The 20,540-nt window shown below is 42.5% G+C and overlaps 2 protein-coding genes across 2 annotated transcripts in view; both read left to right on the plus strand.

The window, feature by feature from the left end:
• Window positions 1–224: 224 nt before the first annotated feature.
• On the plus strand, window positions 225–3,896 carry LOC147798878 (vesicular inhibitory amino acid transporter-like). Its single transcript, XM_087138471.1, has 3 exons — window positions 225–620; window positions 1,795–1,946; window positions 2,501–3,896. Exons 1-3 carry the CDS (start codon window positions 416–418, stop codon window positions 3,575–3,577), a joined length of 1,434 nt encoding a protein of 477 aa, XP_086994597.1. The 5' UTR covers window positions 225–415; the 3' UTR covers window positions 3,578–3,896.
• A 4,540-nt stretch (window positions 3,897–8,436) lies between these two features.
• The window catches only part of LOC147798879 (scavenger receptor cysteine-rich domain-containing protein DMBT1-like), a 45,627-nt gene continuing 33,523 nt past the window's right edge, over window positions 8,437–20,540 (plus strand). The window contains exons 1-4 of the mRNA XM_087137830.1: window positions 8,437–8,658; window positions 16,472–16,657; window positions 17,198–17,335; window positions 18,307–18,630. Coding sequence (XP_086993956.1) covers window positions 8,595–8,658; window positions 16,472–16,657; window positions 17,198–17,335; window positions 18,307–18,630 — 712 coding nt within the window. The 5' untranslated portion in view covers window positions 8,437–8,594. The remainder of the gene's footprint in view (window positions 8,659–16,471; window positions 16,658–17,197; window positions 17,336–18,306; window positions 18,631–20,540) is intronic.

Below are 20,540 nucleotides of genomic sequence, written 5' to 3' on the forward strand. Positions count from 1 at the left end.
ACTTTGGTGCTATTCGGATCGGTGAACCTTCGTGCTTTTAATCCCTCACATGAATAAAGTTACATGTATTTCAAATTCGGACTTTGGAACCTTGGGGCAAATGAACCTTCGGATTTCGGACCGTCAGACTGATGATCCTTTGGACTATTGCTCTAAAATTTAATGCTCGGATTAACGGACTTTTTCATTGTTAGAGTAATGCACCCTCGGCTATATATATTTTTGGTGGGTTCAGACTATCGAACCCTCGGACTATCGAGCTGATCCCCTATCAATACTTTTTCTAGAAGCTGTACGTGTCACTTCAATTTACAGTAGCGCCCTTCCTCAGGATTTCAACCTAAGGAACAACTTATCAGCCTCTCCAGATTCCACACAGTGCTCTCAGCCTCCTCCGAGCCCCCTCGCCTCCGCCATGAACCATCTCCGGTCCCTCGGTAACCAGCTGAGGAGTTCCATCCTCCGTTACGGGGTGCCTATCTACGAGGCCAAAGGGGAGGACATCGAGCTATGCAGTTCCAAAGCCGGCGAGACCACACAGGGGAGTCTGCAGCCCAATGGCCACATCAATCTCGCCGATACGAAAAGAGACGGTGTACCACCGAATCAGGACACGGCAGGTACATGTAGATTCAAAATCATTTTTAAATATACTTTGGGGAGGGGACACGCACGCATTTTGAGTGTGTATGTGTGATAATTATTACAAATGAGACTCAAGAAGGTAAAGCGTCGATTGGCAAACTATTTTATCTCCTAAATGTGTGTGAATTCTTCTTGAGATCGGAGAACTCGATGGTGACCTAGCTCAGAAATATAAACATCTTTAAGAGACCCGTTCGCTATTTGAGTAGGTAAAGAAGATGACCCAGTTACTGAGAACTGCTTATACACGGACGTGTATAATAAAATCTGGACCTGCAATGCAGCATTCGTGACACGGACGTCGTTGAAGCTACCGGAAGTAGAGTGGCGACCATTTTACCGTGCCTAAAGTTTCTAAACTAATCAACACTAACCTACGGAAGACTTTCACGATTTTTGAAAATATCCAATAATTTCAGTGCACCGCATTCAATTACTGCCCAGGGGTTACGGGTAGCGAGTAGGAATAACTCTAGCAGATGATGTCCGTGTCCCTCCTTGTGTTTCAGTTCTTATGAAAGAAAATCCCTATTGTAAAGAATTTAAAAAAAAATAAAATCTTTTAAAAATCTGTTGAGTTGGTTCTGCACACAATTTTTGGAGAAAAACCTGCTCAGAATAAGCGCATAGAGTGAGGAATACCGATGAGCAGATGCTGAACGACAATACGTGTACTCGCTTTCACTGAATTTTGGGTTTAAATTCACGCTTTCCTTGGAGATCACTAATTGACACGAACATCATCTGCATCAATTACTGAATGTAGAGCACTGAAATTACTGAATATTTTCCACTAAAATATAAAAAATCGTGGCACTCTTCTTTAGCTTAATGTTGATTAGTTTAGAAACTTTGGGCACGGTAAAATGGCCGCCACACGACCTCCAGTGGCTTCAACTAATCAGGAGAGTTTCGGGTCCAGATTTTTTTAATATACGTCCGTGACTACTGCTTAATGGAAGCATGGGATGGCACTAATCTCAGCAGAGCGCCTCGTGTTTCTTAGCGAAAAAAATCTTTAGTTTAATGGCACAATAGCAACCCTGGTTCTCCCGTGGCTGAAATACTTCTTGATGATTATCCATGTTCTAAATAATTGTTGAAAGTGGAAATCTGACTTAAATTTGCCGCCCTTCTTCGTGTGTGCAGGGACGAGTTCAGTATGGCAGGCAGGCTGGAATGTAGCCAACTGTATGCAGGGCATCGGCATGCTCAGTTTGCCCTATATGGTGAAAGAGGGCGGGCTGGCTGCCCTCATTACAATGGCAGTGGTGCTCATCATAGGCAACTACACAAGCAAGGTATCGATTCTGCGGACACTATATATAGCACTCAGTTGGTCTTCGAGGCTATTCCCACTAAAGAAAAGAAATTAAAAAAAATCTTGAAAATAGTTCGCGGTTACCCGCTACTTCACTTGACTCGTACCGGCCAACCGACCCCGGTGAGCTCGGTGGTCGAGTGGTAAAGACATCTGCACTAGTAAGCAGGAGGTCGTGGTTTCGAGTACCACCTGAGTAAGCTTGTGAGGTTTTTTTGTATGAACCCATGAGAATCCGACTTTGTATTTCAATTAACACCAACTTTATACTTCTGGAACTGTTGATATTTTACCGATTTAATGCGTCATTTCTTGTTTTTTTCAAATTTCCACTAAAATATTTGGGCATCATCGCACTTGCTGGTTTGTCAGTTTGCAGTCTTTGTGGACTGACCTTCCAGCCCCACTTGGAAAAGCTATTCCCCTCCTGGTGACGCTCGTGGTTGTTGGTGACCCGGTAGTTGTGGATTACTCTCGTACAAAAAAATCTAATTTCCAGTCGTTTCTAAATAGTTCTTTTGTTTTCCTTAATAGGTGTTAGTGTACTGTCTTTATGAAGATCAGCTAAACCTGGAGTCGGGGGAAAAACCTCATCTGGTGCGCGTGCGCAAGACGTATGCAGACGTAGCGGACGCCTGCTATAAATCCGGCGGCACCGTTCTGAACATTATGCAAATAATCGACGTCATAGCCGTGGCGGCGCTCTACCTCGAGCTGGCGGGGTCGCTCATGGTGGACACCTTCTCCATGTCGGGGCTTTCCAAACTCACCTGGACCGTCCTGTGCGGCGTGTTGCTCCTGCCGACCATCTTCTTCCGGCACCTGACCAAGATCTCGTGGCTGAGCTGCTTCGCGGTTCTATCGCTAGTCATCATGTTCTTTAGCGTGGTGTGGTACAGTCTTGGCAAGAGCATTGTGTGGGATATCACCAGCGTGCCCGCCTTCAACCTCCAGCAGTACTCGGTCAGCGCCTCCATCATCCTCTTCAATTTTGGCACCCAATTCATCATGCCCGGCGTGGAGGACAGCATGAGGAACCGAGCCCAGTTCAACCGCATGGTCAACTGCACTTACTTTATCACCGGCGTGCTGAACATCGCCTACGCCCTATTCGCGTACCTTTCATTCGGTCTGGAGACGAAAGAGTTTATCACCTACAACATGCCTCTGGGACCGCTCCAGGCAGCTGTTAGCATGTTGTTTGTCATCAAGTCCCTCCTTTCCTATCCTCTAATGCTGTTTCTAATCGTCAACTCTGTGGACTCCATGAAGCTGTCTTTCCTACCGCCCTGCAGCGGAGCGACCCCCGATCGCATGCCGCCCGCATGGGCCATGATATTTCGTGCGCTCCTCGTCCTCTTCACGTTGTTTCTTGCTGTAGTCGTGCCACATTTTACACTTCTGATGGGTGTCACCGGCAGCTTGACGAGTCCGTGGCTAGACTTTATATTCCCCTGTCTATTCTACCTGAAATTGAAAAGGAAGTCGCTTGCATGGTGGGAAGTGGTTATAAATTGGGTCATTGTAGGGGTGGGGCTTGTAGGAGGCGTAGTTGGTTTGATTTATTCGATGAAAGCATTAGTGAATGCTTACGCAGAAGATTTTAGTTAGATGAATTTAGGAAAAGATTAAGATTTAGTTAATACCCATTTGGAAAATGTTCAGATAATTTCAGATATTGCCTGCCATGTAATACCGTTATAAGAGTCTATCTAATGTTGTCTTCAAGACCACCAGTGTATACACCATGTATACACGAAACATTGACGTGTAGTGGCAAACAGTAATGAATTATTATGTCCGGCTGCAATTTTTGAAATAACATTACGTTGACGTTGTAGCTAATGGATAATTAGTGACCACGTTGCCACAAGCAAAGAGTTGATATTTCTGTGTTGTATATGTGTTTTCTCGAAACTTACACGCATTACTCAACAGTCAGAAATAAAAGTGCATTTGATGAGGCGCGCCCGATGAATCCGCATCGATCAGAAGCAACCCCCCATCGGTTGAATAGAACTGCGTTGGTTGGGAGTATTCATTTTGCTGGTAACAATCCGACTGCAACGCTTGAGTTTCATAGTCGGTTGTGAACCAGCGATGCGCAGTTACTCCCTTAAAACCGTTTCAAAACGAGTGGATTCGGCTTAGACTTTTGTTTCGCTGGTCCCAGCCATTTTGAAGCAGTGTTCAAAACCATATGTTCCACCTCCGACTGGCACCAGCGAAACTGAAGTCTAAGCCGCAACCACTTGCCACTCGTTTCGAGAACGATCTACGGCACCTCCGTTGCTACGGAAGTAGCGCCCTCTCTTGGTCCAGCTCGACGGTGTTTTGGATATTTTGGATTGTCTTATTATTTTTTTGTGTGGAACACGCACTGCCTAGAGTTCTCCTGAACAGCAACGAGAGGTCAGCACCCGTGTACGCGTGATCTGCGCCGACTGATTGTACATAGCGACAAGAAGTAAACCATAATGAGCCAGTCCGGTATTTCAAAATCCTAAGTTCCCCGTGAGTCAGCGTATGGCCTGGCTGCGTCGATAGGACGTGTGCGACTAGCCCTGTCAATTTGCATGCTGAATATTTTAGTTTTGTCAGACCAAAAGCAATGCTTTGACATGAATTATATTTCGGCGGGGATCGAGGCGAATAAAACACAAGTATACCCATCCTCGCTAAGCCTCTGTTAATCACAATGTGGTAATGTATTTTTCAATGATTATCGTCAATAAATCATTTTATTTCAAATCAGCGGTTATTGTTTTGAATTTTAGATAAAAGAAAAATTTACGGTGAAGTCATTTTCTGCAACAAAGGAGAGAAAAAAAACCCAATATGTTATCAGCTACTGTTTGATTTGTGCATTCAGCGGGCAATGTTTCCTCATTTACATAAACTCGGCAGGATTCTGCCTGATTTATTATCCACTACAGGTCCCTACGTTCGGAGGACGTCTGTAAAGCCTGGTTTCCATAAATCGTTTGTAGACGGTCTGCAAGACGTGAAGACGCAGACCAGGCACGAACAGAATTTTAACGGTACATGACATCATTCCACCCAACCTCGACTCCATGGCTGCACGCGTAATGTTCCTTCACTAGCCCAGCCGTATCCGGTTTGTAAGTGACTTCGTCACAAAGGTGGACGCACCACGATTTGCAGACTCTCATTGGACAATCGCTGAAGTTGCGGGTTAATTTCCGGTTCCATGGTTCCATGTTGACGGCGATCAACGCATGTAACCCTATGTGCAGTGGGCGTGGTTTAAACAGAAGAGACGTCACACTTACGAACCGGATTAATTCCCTTGCACGTCACGCACGCAAAAATCTGCGTCGCTCGTAAACACACTTACTAGTCTTAATTTAAAAATCCCAAGTAGTGGGATATTTAAATTATACAATACCAAGGCTTAGATCGCGCAAGGCATGGTGGGAACCAACTGGCGCGGGAAGATCGTTCCCATTGAAACGAGGTTACATTCCAACCAAAAAATGAAAAAAATTGCGTCCGAAACTCTGCGATTTTTTGTGGAAAATACCCTTTTAGATTTACTGTATCGGCTCATAATGCCAAACCTGTACTCCAGTTTCATGAATTTCGTTGATGGTCAGCTACTTAGTTGACCATAAGGGTGTAATATTTAAGCATTAAGGAGAAAATGGGCAAAATTTGTGGAACTAAGCGAGAGAGGCATCGTTGCACACCGTACCGGTCATGCCAGCATGTGTGTTTATATGGGGATACCACGGCTACTCGACGCAGACAGTCGGTAAAGTTGACTGGCTCAACTTTGCAAATCGTTCGCGGGCTGGTTTACTTTTGTTTGTGTTGTTGGCGACACCTCCGTTTGGCATGTTTCCATATGTCCGCGTTGCAGTTTGCATCTTGATTGCGCTGCTGTCTGCGTTTCTTCGACATGGAAACCAGGCTTAAGACATCTGGAGACAACGTACGGGGCAGGAACCAGTCTATAAAGTGAAGAGAACCCCCAGACGTCAGGGATCAACCAATTTTTATATCAGGACTGTCTAGAAATTTGGAAATTATCAGCCACATCTCTGTCCACAACTTAAAGAGCTTGACGGGAAATATCCTCCTCGATTAGATACTTTCAATGAGCCTTCATGAATTTTTGAAGTAATATCTCTTTGTCACTTACACTGTGATAACCATTTTCACGAGATTTGCAATCTCATGCAAGTCTGGACGCCAAGAATCGTGCAAACTCGATCTTTTCTTTCTTCACTTCTTAATAGAGAGGGTAGGGTACTTCATCACCAACAGCACACTGTAAAATAGTAGTGGCAACCGTTAAAGAAATGTTTGACAGATTCGGTTACAACTTTGAACCTGTTGGCCTTCAAACCAAATCATGATTCTGAGCTTGCACCAACTAGGCACTATACTATAATTAATGAAGCTGAAATTTGAGGGGGCTGAGTCTGCCCCTTGGCTGTGATGGGAAAACTAGTCTTAAGAACCGTAGGCATTGATAGATAGTTGGTTTTACCTTCATATGTTTTAACACTTGCTGTCCAGTGCATTTTTAGCTCTCTGTGAAGTTTGATAAAACCATTACAATTGTTGTGTGGATTTCTTGATCAGGTTTTGAAGCATTTATTGAACATGTTTGCATTTAACTTCCAATCTATACGAGCCTTTTCAGGCTTATCAACGAATATTTTGTAATTATTAAAGTCTCATAGTTTCCTTAGTTGAATTATATAAAGTTCTGACAATTAGAGGCTTTTTATATATATGAAAGAAGACTCTAAATAATAACATCTGAATAAACTATAAGTTTGCAGCTGCACGTGAGAATTTATGTTAATTAATGACTATATTGCCATGCATTAAAAATCACATATTAGTAACAAAAGTTCACATTCTTTCCTAGCATCACAGAATTAAAAAGAAATCATGAAGGAACACGTCACAGCTACAACATGCAAAGCATTGTGAATTACTTGCTGTCGGCTGTCCTTATCAACGCATATAATATAATCTGCATGAGTTGCACTATTATGGTTGCACACGTGTAATGAACATGACATAACGGTGTTGACCCGCGTTACTCATGTTCCGAATTCCAACGAGTGCTCGACAAAAATTACGTCGCGCATTTGTCAAACGCCCAAGGGTGGTGAGGTAGAATCCAATCATAAACAAAAACATGGGTCGACACTTACACATGCGCGTGTGCGTGCGCACAAAATTTGCATGCACGGACGACGGCAGTAGGTAGCTGACAGTGCTTTTGTACGTTTGCGTCTATGGCTTATATGCCCTTCCCGAGGGCAGTGGGGGCGAACAAATACGAAGTGGTGCATAAGTACATGTACTCAAGAAATAACAAGCAACTTCATTTTATTTCCCTACGATAATGATCTACATGCAAATATGGGTGTTAAGACTGACCACACATCTTGTGCAATACGGGTGTTTTCCAGTAGTGCGCCTCCAAGAGTTTGCAATGCTTTGGCCAATCACAATGCGCGAGAAGGTGAACAGATTTCGTGCATTGTGATTGGCCAACACGTGGCAAGCTCTTGGAGGCGCGCTATTATGAATGTCCCGTATTCCGTTTTACTATACAGTTTGTACAACTATACTACTTTACTTTAGCCAATTGGAATGCAATACTGTCTCAAAGAGTGACTTATAAGATAAATAACAAGGTCCCAACTTGAGTGATTTAGAACTAAATCATGCTACTCTTTAGTTAATGTTGACGTTTAACACGTATAGTAACTCAGCGAGACACCGGTTTGTAAGTGTGACGTCGTGTCAGCTCAAACTATGCACATAGCACCAGCACATAGAGCTCCATGCAACTGGAAGTTAACTTGCAACTTGAGTATGGTGTTCTAAAGCGGACAGGCAAATGTCGTGTGTGTGAGTTTGAATGTCGTGTTTGTGGGTTTGAACGTCGTGTTTGTGAGCGGTCAGGGCCAATTTCATTACGCTGCTAAGCACAAAAATTGGCATAGCACAGTATTGTCTTGCTCAGATAAAAAACAGGTTACCAGCCAAAAATCCATGCCATTTTATGATAAGCGAACATCAGCTGAACACCAGTCACAAGCAATATAAAACACATGAACATTTTGGTTGTTAATCTAGTTTTATATCAAGGGAAAAAAATCACGCTAGTGATTCATGAAATTGGCCCGGACCACTCACAAACACGACGTTCAAACTCACAAGCACGATACTCGAACTCACACGACGTTTGAAATTCACACACACGACGTTCATCATACTTTAGCGCCCATCCAATGGAAGCTTGCAATCTGTTTATGACGACGCAGTCACTGACAAACCAGGTCACGCTTCCGTTGTGCCAACTGAAATCCCTTTTACTTTCAAAGAATCGGGCAGGCGTAATTGAAAGTCCAACTGAACTATACATGAATAATCGATTGATGATGTTCCAACTGAAGACAGTTGCCTGCATTCATTCGTTAATGACCTGGAAGAGCATGATAAAACCAGACGGAACAGCGATTTGTAGTCAGTTGCTGTCTGGGGCGCAACCTGAGACAAACTCCGATTACAACTAATTGGTGTAGTGCGTTACTTTTTGTGTTGGTCGTTTGGGACGAACAGGACCTCATTCACTATGAAGACTCTTGCTGTCTTCTTGCTGATCTTTCCAATGGTGTTTGGATATGGGTTCCTACCCGGTAAGTTCTACAAATTGACAGTATTGCTATACTCTTGACAGTGTTGGGTTTATGAAGTGGGTTGTCGCACAAATGGATCAACGATGTTTCCTGGTATCTTAAAAGCACTGTCTCCGAGTTTTTGTGTAGTTCCATTTTTCTATAAAAACGTACACTGGGCCAGGTCTGAAGTTTTTTAAACGTTTTTGAGGGATTGAGATTCTTAGAAGTATATATTAGACAAACACAACGCTCATGCTGTTTTAATCACTACGGAACTACGCGATGGTAAAATGCCAGATAAAAGTGAATGACCTCTTCCATTGTGATCTCCCAATAGACGCATTTCCACCGAAAATGGACATTTCTGGCTGTGTTTGTGTGGGTGTGGGTGTGGGTGTGTGCAGAGGGGGGTTCAAGTTGGCAATGATGGACCCTTTTTTAGGAATCGAAAGCGCGAACACTTTAAACGCAGTACTATCTCCTTGCTTTGGGGTTGAGTATCTTACAGAAAAAAAAAAATTGGACTGTCATTAAAAAAATTCCTTTTTGCCCTGTATCCAAAATGATATGCTATTGTACGACCCTAGGACCTCTTATGGGTTTTCAGTGCTATGTTTGTCGAATGCAGCTCAGTTCTGTCAAATCGGGATATATTTCCGTTTTAAAAAATTCCACTTTCTTAATAAAATTCCCCCAAAGCCGTCGAAACTGATGCATATCTCTCTAAATTTGATGACGTACGGCTTTAAGACCATGCTACTGACTATTTCTTGAAAAGAAAATCTGAGCTTTTACTTATCACCGGTGACCATTATCTCATTCTTCTGACAAAAACAATCTCAACACATTGCACACTTCGCGTGTATCACACAGTATGCGTGCGTCGGATTGATGGCCAACCGTCATGTAGCCTGGGGCAAGTTAAGTTCGATCAACTACCATAGTTAACCTTAGTTCGACCAGCTCTGATCGAACGCACGTTGGTCGAGGATGGTTGATCTTGTCAACTATTCGCAACCAGCTTATCTGGGTTGGTCGTATCATTGGTTGCCACAAATCATTTTTAATAGCACAGTGCAGAGAGGACCAGTTGTAAGAAACTTTTCTTCTTATTTTTTCACCTTATTTTTGATATTTTGCCCTTTCCTGCGGCCACCTTTTCTCCCCTTCGGCCTAATGACCTGACAACGGTTGACTGGGGTCGTTCGCACTTCAACTTCACTGCACATGCGCTGGGTGCGTCAAGAATCAACCGCTAGTTAACTAGTGATCCTTAATTGAACTTGCCCTTGGCTAGACCATTTTCGGGGTGCACCCCAGTAAGTAAATTCCCATAGATAAATCCCTATACGACAAAATACTTTTAAAAATACAACTTTCTCAGGTGTTAGGGCCGCTATGTGCCGTATGTGGCCGCTAAAATGATGATCAACATGTCGTCTTATATTTTCCCTTCAAGTTTGGTTGTTTGACCTATGACTTTTTGAGAGATTCGTACCTAAAGCATACAACCCCTAAAACCAAGAATACCCTAATCGGGAAAGTAGTAATTTTGAAAAGCATCCCTCTGCAAAACAGCTAAATTGTGCCACAGTCGGACCTGATTGCATTCAAATTGCTCAGAATTAGATCTCTAAGTCAAGGCTAACGGGTCAGTACCAGTTCTTCAAGTCTCCAATGTTCCATTGCTCTCGGGACTCTCTAATAGGCCTATAGAATATCTTGAGTGTATAACTTTCATAAATAAGCTCGGCGGACATATATTTCGGCTATCTATGGGGTGCGCCCTTCGGAAACGAGAGAATGGAATCTTGTTTTCATTGCGCAACAGCTCTGTGTGTCTTGGCGGGAGTGGGTATACGCTGCGCTACGGGAGTCGAGGTTGCGGTAAGCCATTTCCTGACGCACGCGAAGTGCATGATGCGTTTGAGTCGTTTTCGTCAGGAGGATGTGAGGGTGGTGAAAATGGTCGGATTTTTTTTCGAGACAAAGTAACTGCATGCTCTTAAATCCACAAGGCGTCTGATTTGAAGAGATGTGTATAAGTTTCGACGGCTTTTGGTGGAAACATTTGAATGGGAAAGTGAAATTTTTTTAATGTATTAAATATACCCCGATCTGACATAACTTGGCTTCATTCGAAAGGCCATAGCGTTGCATGAACTCAGAATTAGTAAGTCAAACGGGTAGTGACGTGAAGTTCCATGAGAAATTATTGCCAACACCTTGAGGTGCGGGTGGGCTAAATGCCTTCCCTAGCATTACATTCTGCTCCCACAAGTCGCTGTCAAGTTATCTGTTGCAATCGCGTCCAAGTCCACTTCACCAAAGACTACTTTCAAAGGCCTACCGGAGTGAGCTACAGCTGATAATGTTGGACTCAGTCAAGTGTCTTCCTTTCCGAATTTGCAGACCTCCTTGCTGTGTTGCACGACTTGACCTACGCATGTACCTCATTGGCGGAAGAGTTGGCCCTGAGGTCGGTCGTGATACCTTGGGCTAACGTCTATAGTGACTCGCGAATAGCACATTTATGTATGAGGTGTCAATCTAGAATTTCATCTCGAAATAAAAAAAAATTCTCAATTTCTGACGGATATGGCATGCCAAGAAAAGCTTTTAATCACTTTCTGACACACAAATATCTCCATTTCTATCAGGCGCAGGCGTGCATGCCAATCCCCAATTTTTTTTTCAAAAATAGAGATGCAAACATTTGTGATTCTCAACAGGACATCTCTCAGGAATAAATGTCTGTTTGCACGCCGCACCAACGTTGTCAGTTCAAGTAATCTATCGTAAGTGACAAACGCAGAACGAAAGTGTACTGCCCCACGAATATGTCCGTTCACAATGGTCGGGTGCTGATGATGTTGTATCGGAGAAAGCGCAGCTGATGATGTCGCTTTTTTATCAACAGAACTGAAGCAGTGAGCAGTTTTGGCGAGTTCTCGGGAAATTCCCGTTCTTGAGATTTTTGCTCAGGCCTGTCGACGTTTCATTGATACAAATATAGTTTAGCTATACGCCCGATTTTGGAATTCCTTAAACCTTATTGTTTTTCTGTGGTTGTATCCTTTATTTCCAATTCCCCTTTGGCCGGCCCCATCAGTTTTCTACCCACACGCTGTCTCCTTGGGTATCATGAATAACTAGCGCCAATACGTGAGTCATTTTATGTGCAAGAAAAGCAAACAGGTTTCTGTTATAAAGGTTAATTTGGCCAAGTTGTGTCCGATATATAAGTATAACTGTGTTTACCGTAGAGTAGAAGCAAAGAGCCGTGAAATGATACTTTTTGGAATTCCTCTGGTCACAATTGTCATCACTTCAGGTTAAGTCATCACAATTAAATCCAAGTTGGGAAATTTTACCTTTTGAAACACAAGAAGCAAGAAGTTGCTGAACAGGTGACTAAATGGTTTCAACTGTGAATATACATTTTATCAATGTATCAACCCACTGCCCCAAAATATATTCATATTTCATAATAATATCCCATCCACACTGTGTGAAAATTGTTTTCTCGACCAAGCAAAACCTTCTATCCAAACATTTTATTTAATTAAAATATATAGCCTATTTACTTAATTCCTTCAATTGACCAAGCTTGAAGGTGATCGCTTATTGTCTTTACGTGTCGCAAATGGGTTTTTGATGTGCCATTTTTCAAATCGGTGAAGCATGAGTCAAGGAAGCCACTGAAGTATCATTTGAAAGCATTAAGCACCCAACCTGGTAAAATCAACCCTTTATTATGTCTCCCGGGACGCGCTAAACCTAATAATGTATGTTAGAATGAAACCACCCAATTTTGCTGCTTAACGGTTAGCAAAAAGGTTGTGCTAACTTTGGCAGAAAAGTTGGTTAACCTTAATTAAACACTATTTCATTGTGGTGCTTGGCATGGTTGTGCTAACGGTCGGTTGCTTGCGCCTAGCGATTTCTATTGTTACGTTACTAAATTTAAGCAAATCTTTCCTCGCAGGTTAGCAATATGCCTTTGGTTGTGCGTACTGCTTACTGCTTTTCGATCTGGAGCCTCTGTAAGCGGGAAATCGCATGCTAAGCAGCGCCGTGAAAAGAACCCAGAGCTGCAGTCTAAGCTGACTAAGCGGTTTTCGGAAAGCAGTTGACAACACCGCCTAGCTCCCCTCAAAAATATCTCGTGATTATCCACTTAATTGCAGCCCCTCCTGCACTTTGGGTGGCGAGTTCCCATGTCTTGAAAGTCTTGCACGCGTCTTCATTATACATGTGCGTCAGTTCTTCAAGATACACCAGCGCATGTGCAAAAGGTGCACTCAGCTTTTTCCTCACGAAACTGTTTTAGACGTTGTACCTATATGCCGTAGGGATCTAGGGAAGAGAAGATGCCGCAAATACCGTTAACCAAATGATTCATCATTTTTAGATCACTGTCTTCCTTCAAGGTTGCGCACGGCATCATGCTACCGTGTTTCCGCGTTTGCTATATTAAAACACCCAAAAATTCGACCGAGCGTGCGAGGCGCCGTGTTGTCTTAAGTTTTAAATTGCCATAAAACTTCAGGTCACAGCGGCGCTGAACAGATGTCGTGGAAACTTAATAAGAAAAATAAATAGCGGCTGCTTCAAGTTTCTTGATTGAGAACACAGCCATTCCCAGTTTGATTACGGTAAAATAACATTAATAAACAGCGGTAGGCCTACATGTAATTCAACTTGGACTTAATCTTTACGTCACCAAAGTAATTCGTGTTACACATTAGATATTTCCGCTTACCAATTGTTTTTCAGTAACCGCACACCCTTCTAAAAACATGAATGCTTGCTCATTCACTGTAGCCCGTCTGTGAGTTGATTATACATCATATACAAATTGCTTTCTCTTGCAATCCACTAGCATAGGATTAAATATTTCTTTAGTGGAGAAAAACATAGATAGTAATCATACCCCAGATGAACCAGTTTTTGTTTTGATGGGTCAGGTGTCCAGGGTTGTGATGTGATACACTCATAACAACCCTTGACACTTCACCTACCTGTATTTCGGGTTAACCCGCCCGGTTTGTTAAAATTTTTTTAAAAGTGATATGCAACTTAAATGAGCATTGACATTAATCGGCATAATAGACCAAACAAGCTAACAATCTCACACGTGGGCAAAATTTAGGACATTATGCATTTAATAGCAGGATCAGTTTGATTTTAGTTGATCCTCTTCACTTGGAAGATCAAATCAAAATCAAACAACTTTACTCAAGGTTTGTTTCAAATGAGCGACAATACCGATTATAAAATATATATATATAATAACAGATTAACCAATTCAACAAAACCCTATTTGAATTACTCCTTACACGAACTCATCATGGACGCACTCTTGTAGGCAGTGTTCCAAACAGGGCATCATGGCTTCCAAATTATTCGTCTTTGCCGAGTGAATACGTCTCAGTCCTCATGTGTTTGTTTCTTGGAATTCTATGCATATAGATAAACAAACAAAACAAATAATGTCAATGAAAAAACTGAGGGCATATACCTAAAATGAATAGTTTCCAATAAAAAGATCCTACTAGGTTCCAAAATTTGACTGGGAACCGATCATAAGTTTATGTATTTTGTTTGGACAACCTGTTGTATTATGAAAACTCAATAAATAGTATAGTATTCAAAATCACTTTCATATTTGTCACTCTTGGTAGGCCTATTGTGATCTGTATAAATTTTGTTTAAAAAATGAAACTTACGGCTGAAAGGCAAGTTCAGCTGCGCGATTATAGACACTCCAGACTGAGGGCATCCAACGGCTGTGCAAGTCCGAACAATTTTTCAATAATGTTCCCTTAAAAAGAGAGAGAAACTGGAGCAAGAAACTCTTCAGCCAGACTAATTTCCCCATGCGCAGTATACGTGATGTGCGCGCGCCGGTCTGGTGTGACGACCGCAATTTAAACTTTAAAACCCTCACCGATAAAACGTGCACAAGATGGAGGGCGCCGTGTCTTATCCATTCGTTATAATGGAGACCAATGCTTGGTATTCATCCTGAATAACCAGTCAGCGTGCAGGAACGCTCACGCAACCTATGGAGTAGAGGTTGCTGCTCCTTATGCTAAAGCGATAGCGCTTACACCTTAAAGAGCACCTCAAAGGAAAACCTGTTTTCTCTGATTTTATCTGTTCAAATAAATATGGAAGCATCCAAATCGAACGCAGTGTCATTTGTCTTCAGGGGTCAATTATAACAAGCTAAAAAGGCTTTTTTTCTGTTCTTGACTACATGCATTGTTTGGTATGCACAAGGGTTTATCCACTGCAATGAGTTTTTTTACCATCTCAAGATCTGAAATCATTTTGAACTAGAACCGACAAAACATTTTCATTACATGTACATGTACCGTACGTAGCCCATCATACAATTTTGCACTTACCCAAAATAACCGACAAGAGTTATAGTTGAAAAGCATACTCGGTGGACAGTAACTTGAAGCTATCTCAGTAAACGAATGAAGCACTAGGACCAAGCTATGTGACATGCCGACAATTTGCGTTGATTTCCAAACTGGTTATTGTAAATCTTGTCAGTGTCATCTTCTAAGTGTCAGTAATGTCAGCAAAACAGCTGGTAAGAACTATTAGTTTAAGTTCAGGGTGGATTTACTTTAGGGATGGGTGTCCCTTCAGAGCGTTTTCACTCTTCAGGAATTTGCGTCTGATCAAACTAGGTTTTGAGAATATCAGTTGGAGGAATCAACTTAAAAAACAGCTTCCAAAACACACAAACGGATAAGTCTTCAAAATACTGTCTTTTGGGGTTTTTAACTTACGAACTTGTTTGTACACTTGGAAGCTATAAAGAAAAGAAGATAATGCAAACCGATTAATGTGTTGAAAATGTCCCAGATCACCGCATCATTGAATGGATTAGAACTGAAGATTGACTTCATGTTTAGGTTGCATCTTTCAGGATGATAATTACTTTTTTGGATGAATGAAAACTCTGTTATGAGTAGAAGTTTTCTTTAGTTTATTTTTCATTGTGGCGAATTGCGTTGGTTGTTTGGATTCTTGTACTGCTTATCGTTAATATCTTATCTTATCTTATTGAGCAGACGAGTATAGAGTTTGGGTTAATTCCGGGCGAGTTTTCATGTTTTCGTGGAGTCAAGGAGTTTGAAAGCAAACCTTCTAATGCTAAAACGGGTAGTAGGATCGAACTCCAGAGGTTTAGTGTCTAGAAATTTCCTGCCTGGTGGCATTGCTATCATGGACAGTTTTGCCCACAAATTTAGGCTTGATGGCTGGCGCAAGTATCGAAATCCAGTTTCAGTTTCTGCTGTCATACTTATATTCCTCCACAGTTTGGGTTGGCGAAGTGGGTCTTTCCTCACCTTGTACCTCTGTGGCGTGGGTTTTCAGTCCCTACCTGATTTCATGGGTTTTATCCGGAAATTTCTTCTCTGGGATTTTCCTCCCTCCTGATGTAGGTGGATGTGGGTCGTTTGGCGGCTGCCTGAGGCCCCCTTGTATGCCATTCGCTCGACTACGTATCTTTATTGTATAGTGAATTTTAACATGTCTGTATGAAATTGCGTTTTAAAAATAAAGGAAATATTGTTGATTAAATTATCAATGTAAAATACTGCAAAGGGGTGCCTACCGTTTGAGATGCCGATTTTGTACAATTTTTCTCGTGATTGGCTTGTAAAAATGGCCTGTCTGTGTTCAACTCCTTTAACGCATGGTCGAGATAGCACTTTGTATTCATTACCACGCCTGTACTGTTAATTATGTGTTGACAAGCTGACAGGATTAAGAAAACTATTCCTGTCTTATTTGTCAATAGATGAGGGAGATGTGCGACTAGTTGGCCGGGACCCCAATGCAGGGCGAGTTGAGGTGTACCACAACGGCGTCTGGGGGACCGTTTGCGATGATGGCTGGAGCTTTGACGATGCCAGTGTGGTGTGCAGACAGCTGGGCTTCACTAACGGGGCTGCAAGAGCAGCAACTGGTGCCAATTTTGGTGCAGGTACACTGTTGCGGTATTCAGTTTTGATTTGCATCGCTGTACAGAAAAGGTGTCTAGCTTATCGATGAACTATGCTGAGCCAAAAATGCAGTCCAATGCAAAGGCAACTTGTGCTTCAATGAAAAACATTTTTCCACCTCTAAAAACCTGGATCAAAGTTAATGTTTTCTATGTACAACACCTAGAAATAGGTGATGAACTTGGCACATTATCAATGTTACTTATTGTAAGCCAGGAGTCTGGTGCCACTTATTTACGGCAAAGGACAAAGTGATTTCTGGAAAGGACAGGTAGACCTTGGGGCACACGAATCGCTTATATTTCCCTGGTGTTTCACCTTAACAATAGGAACAGGTGTCATCATACAAAGGATTTAAGCTGTAAATTGTAAAGCCTCAAGAGTGAGCAAGAATTTGTGCTTGAGATAACTAAGCAAGACTGTTGCCAAGGAAGTTCTTTAAGAAGATCTAGAAATTGTTTTTGCCCGTGACGAGGTGTTGATAAAAATCATCATAGGGCCCAACCATGTTTGTTTTAAAGGCGAAGGCCCTATCTTCCTGGATGATGTTGCATGTGCTGGCACAGAGAGCAGACTTGTAGATTGCCCCAATCCTGGATGGGAAGTTGAGAACTGTGGTCATAGTGAAGATGCTGGCGTTGTCTGTCTGCCAGATGAAGGTAGGTGAAGGTTTTGGGAGCAGTGGCGGCGCTACGTGGTGTCACGTAGGTGCAAAACGCACCCACTGAAAAGGTGCTTACACCCACGTTTGCACCCACAAAATGTTTGTCACGTAAACAGGGCGATCAACCGTTTCATTCTACGACTCCGCACCATAACCCAGGGAAAGCGAAGGATCATTTGTACCCATGCGATTCTGTCTTGCCCCACACTTGCACCCGCAGCCACCCGAGGTCTGGCGCCGCAAAGTTGTTTCCAAGAAATATGACTATTGCCAGACTTTTATAGACACTGTTTACTTTCGGAGAAATCCTGTTCATCGACGTGAACGCTACAAAAATATTTAATGTTTTATTCAAATCATTATTCCAACCAACATTTAGCAATATAGCTAAATTACACATCACAATTAAAAAGGGCCACATACATGGAAAAAACAGAACAAATTGAATTTCAAAAGTTCATCCCCCGTAAAATTACGTGTAAAATGGCTGTATTGTTTGCTGTTCTAGTAATGCCAGTACAGCATGATGAAAATCACATATGTATTGCATTAGGAGAGGGGAACACACATATTTGCCGTATTTCCCTTATGGTTTTGTGGAACTTTTTGCTTTACTTGATCACTCACAAACTCAAACCTCAGTCTGCATATGACTTGGATCGTTGGCTGTAATTAAAATTCGGAAAACGGAACAAAAACTTACTTCCCTTTTTGGCACAAAAAGCAAAACACAGACCACTGTTTGATTTTGTATCAGTGCGATCTCGCTTGATGATTTTTTTTAATAAAACAGGTTGGTAGTGGACAAATAGCAGGCAAACGTTACAGCCACTGGGAAACACTGACCTCCTCAATAGTATCATGCTCTGTTGCTGAAAACAACTGCCTATTACGTCTCACACTGTTACAACATTGAGAGAATATTGGAAAACAAACCCAACTGCAATATTTCTTTGGCATTCTCAGAACCTGACGTGACCGTGCGACTTGCTGGCAGTGATAATCACAGCGAAGGACGTGTGGAGGTCTACTATCCAGGCGAATGGGGCACCGTCTGTGATGATGAATGGGATATTAGCGATGCTGATGTTGTCTGCAGGCAGCTCGGATTTTCGAGTGCCGTAGAGGCTGTTTCAGGAGCCAGGTTTGGGGAGGGTATAGGACAGATTCTGCTTGATGATGTAGCCTGTACAGGAGATGAATCTAGACTGGAAGACTGTCCGAACAGAGGTTGGGGAGTGGAGAATTGTGGGCATGGGGAGGATGCAGGAGTGGTTTGCCTTAATTCTGGTAAGTACATGTCCTAGCAAAAATTGAAGCTTATTCCAGGAGAAGTTGTCCACGAAACAAAAGAAGATAATCTTAATGGGCTCATTAGATGATTTAGTTAACGACAAAACTATTTATACCCCTTATAAATTTTATTATTTTTTTTCTAAAGACGTCGTAACCAAAAGAATGAGAGGTGGGCACATGAGATTTGGGCCATATATAGTTGAATACTTTTAGCTGTCAGGTGCAAATGACTATTAAATGGCTTTGGTTTTACCTCATTTGCGTGACAAAGAGAATGCTTCACTGTTTAAATTGTGACATGTCCAGATTTATTCATGCCCTTTACCCATGTCACATCCCCCGGTTACCCTAACCCCGTGGACATAACCTTCGGCAGTTATTTGCACTTTCACGCAAAATAAGACACCTGATACAAGATCTTCTGTTTTACAGAGACCTAGTTACAAATTTATTATGGTTTGTTAAAAGAAAATATTTACAGTTTTGTTGATATGACTTGATATGAAATACGCCCAGGACTTTTGAAGTTTTGAACGCAGTAGTTGCACAATTTAAATTGAACGTAAAATTCTAAAGGATCCTTTCTGTCACTGCAGCGATGACTGGTTCACGTTTTGGCCAGGAACTCTCGGGCTGTCTCACCGCAGAGTAGCCTTCGCGGCACCATCCTGACTTTCTCTCTCGTGCAGCGGTCTTGAGTTGACCCCGAGTCTTGAGTTGTTCCTTGAGTCTCTGGCCAGCCCTTGGATCGGACTGCTAGTCCCATACCCAGAGTAGAACCAGGTTGCGTAGACACCTTGTTCTTGGGAAATCTTGCGTCTCGAGTAGTTTTATTTTTCCGCCTTGCGTATCGGTCGGAATTTATCCTCACCGATTCACTAGCTTCCAATCATTAAGTTCGAGGCTGATTAAGCTCTTGCCATCGGGGCTGGCAAGACGTGCCCTCTCCTCGGACTCTCCGACGCAAGTCCCCTTTACACCCCGAATTTTTTTTAAAACCCTGCCAAATTTCTATCTGGGACACCCTCAGTCCTTTTGTTGTGTGACCCTGGTGACCTCATAATAAAGGACTTACTCAAGCAAGAGTCGAGCTATCCAATGGGGTTTGTCTGTTCTTCCCGCGAAACTAAAACTAAATAAAAATACTACATGGAAACACTGGCCAAATAAAATCAACAATTTGTTTCTTTCAACGCACACTCATGTCATCTTATATGTTTGGCTCCCATGCGTAAATAGAATAAGAGTTATTTCTCTTGAACAAACTAATCTCACTTCGTGACAACCCAAAAGAGTTAATATCACAGTTACTATAGTCAATTGTAAAGCCCTTGTTCTTGATAACAGTATCCAGGCAGGTTGTGTAGTTGTTCATGAGGGTTTGGCACAGCTCCACGGGGATCTTGGCCCATTCTTCCTTGGCGAAGACCTGTAGCTATTCCAGGTTGGAGGGACTGCGGGCATGCACCTTGGTCTTTGAGAGTTTTCCACAGGTTTTCGATTGGATTAAGGTCTGGGCTTTGGCGTGGCGGTGGTAGCACCTCCACGTTGTTAATCCTGGAGCAATTTCTTGACTGTCTTTGCCGTATGTCTAGGATCACTGTCCTGTTGGCAGTTGGGACCGAGATGGGGATTTTCTGCTGACTGCTTGAGATTGTCCTGTAGAATCTGGATGTAACTCTCCTTCTTCGTACTTCCTTCTACTTTTACGAGATTGCCAGGCCCACTTGCAGAGAAACAACCCGACATGATGCTCCCACCTCCGAACTTTAAGGTTGGCACGGTGTTCTTTGGGTTGAATGTTTCACCTTTCTTGCGTCAAACAAAGGAAACAGCTCTGTGGCCAAAAAGCTCCATTTTCGTCTCGTCTGACCACAGAACTACGATTCTTTTCTCGGAGCCCT

The sequence above is a fragment of the Acanthaster planci genome, linkage group LG06, assembly GCF_054643075.1.
Source record: "Acanthaster planci isolate LZ-2023a linkage group LG06, COTS_SCS, whole genome shotgun sequence".
Taxonomy (NCBI): Eukaryota; Metazoa; Echinodermata; class Asteroidea; order Valvatida; family Acanthasteridae; genus Acanthaster; species Acanthaster planci.

What these genes read in the sequence shown, in the direction of transcription:
- LOC147798878 (XM_087138471.1), top strand. Translation starts at nt 416, where the DNA reads ATGAACCATCTCCGGTCCCTCGGTAACCAGCTGAGGAGTTCCATCCTC. An exon ending in ACCGAATCAGGACACGGCAG is followed by an intron (nt 621 to 1,794) that starts GTACATGTAGAT and finishes TCGTGTGTGCAG; the next exon opens with GGACGAGTTCAGTATGGCAG. An exon ending in TAGGCAACTACACAAGCAAG is followed by an intron (nt 1,947 to 2,500) that starts GTATCGATTCTG and finishes TTTCCTTAATAG; the next exon opens with GTGTTAGTGTACTGTCTTTA.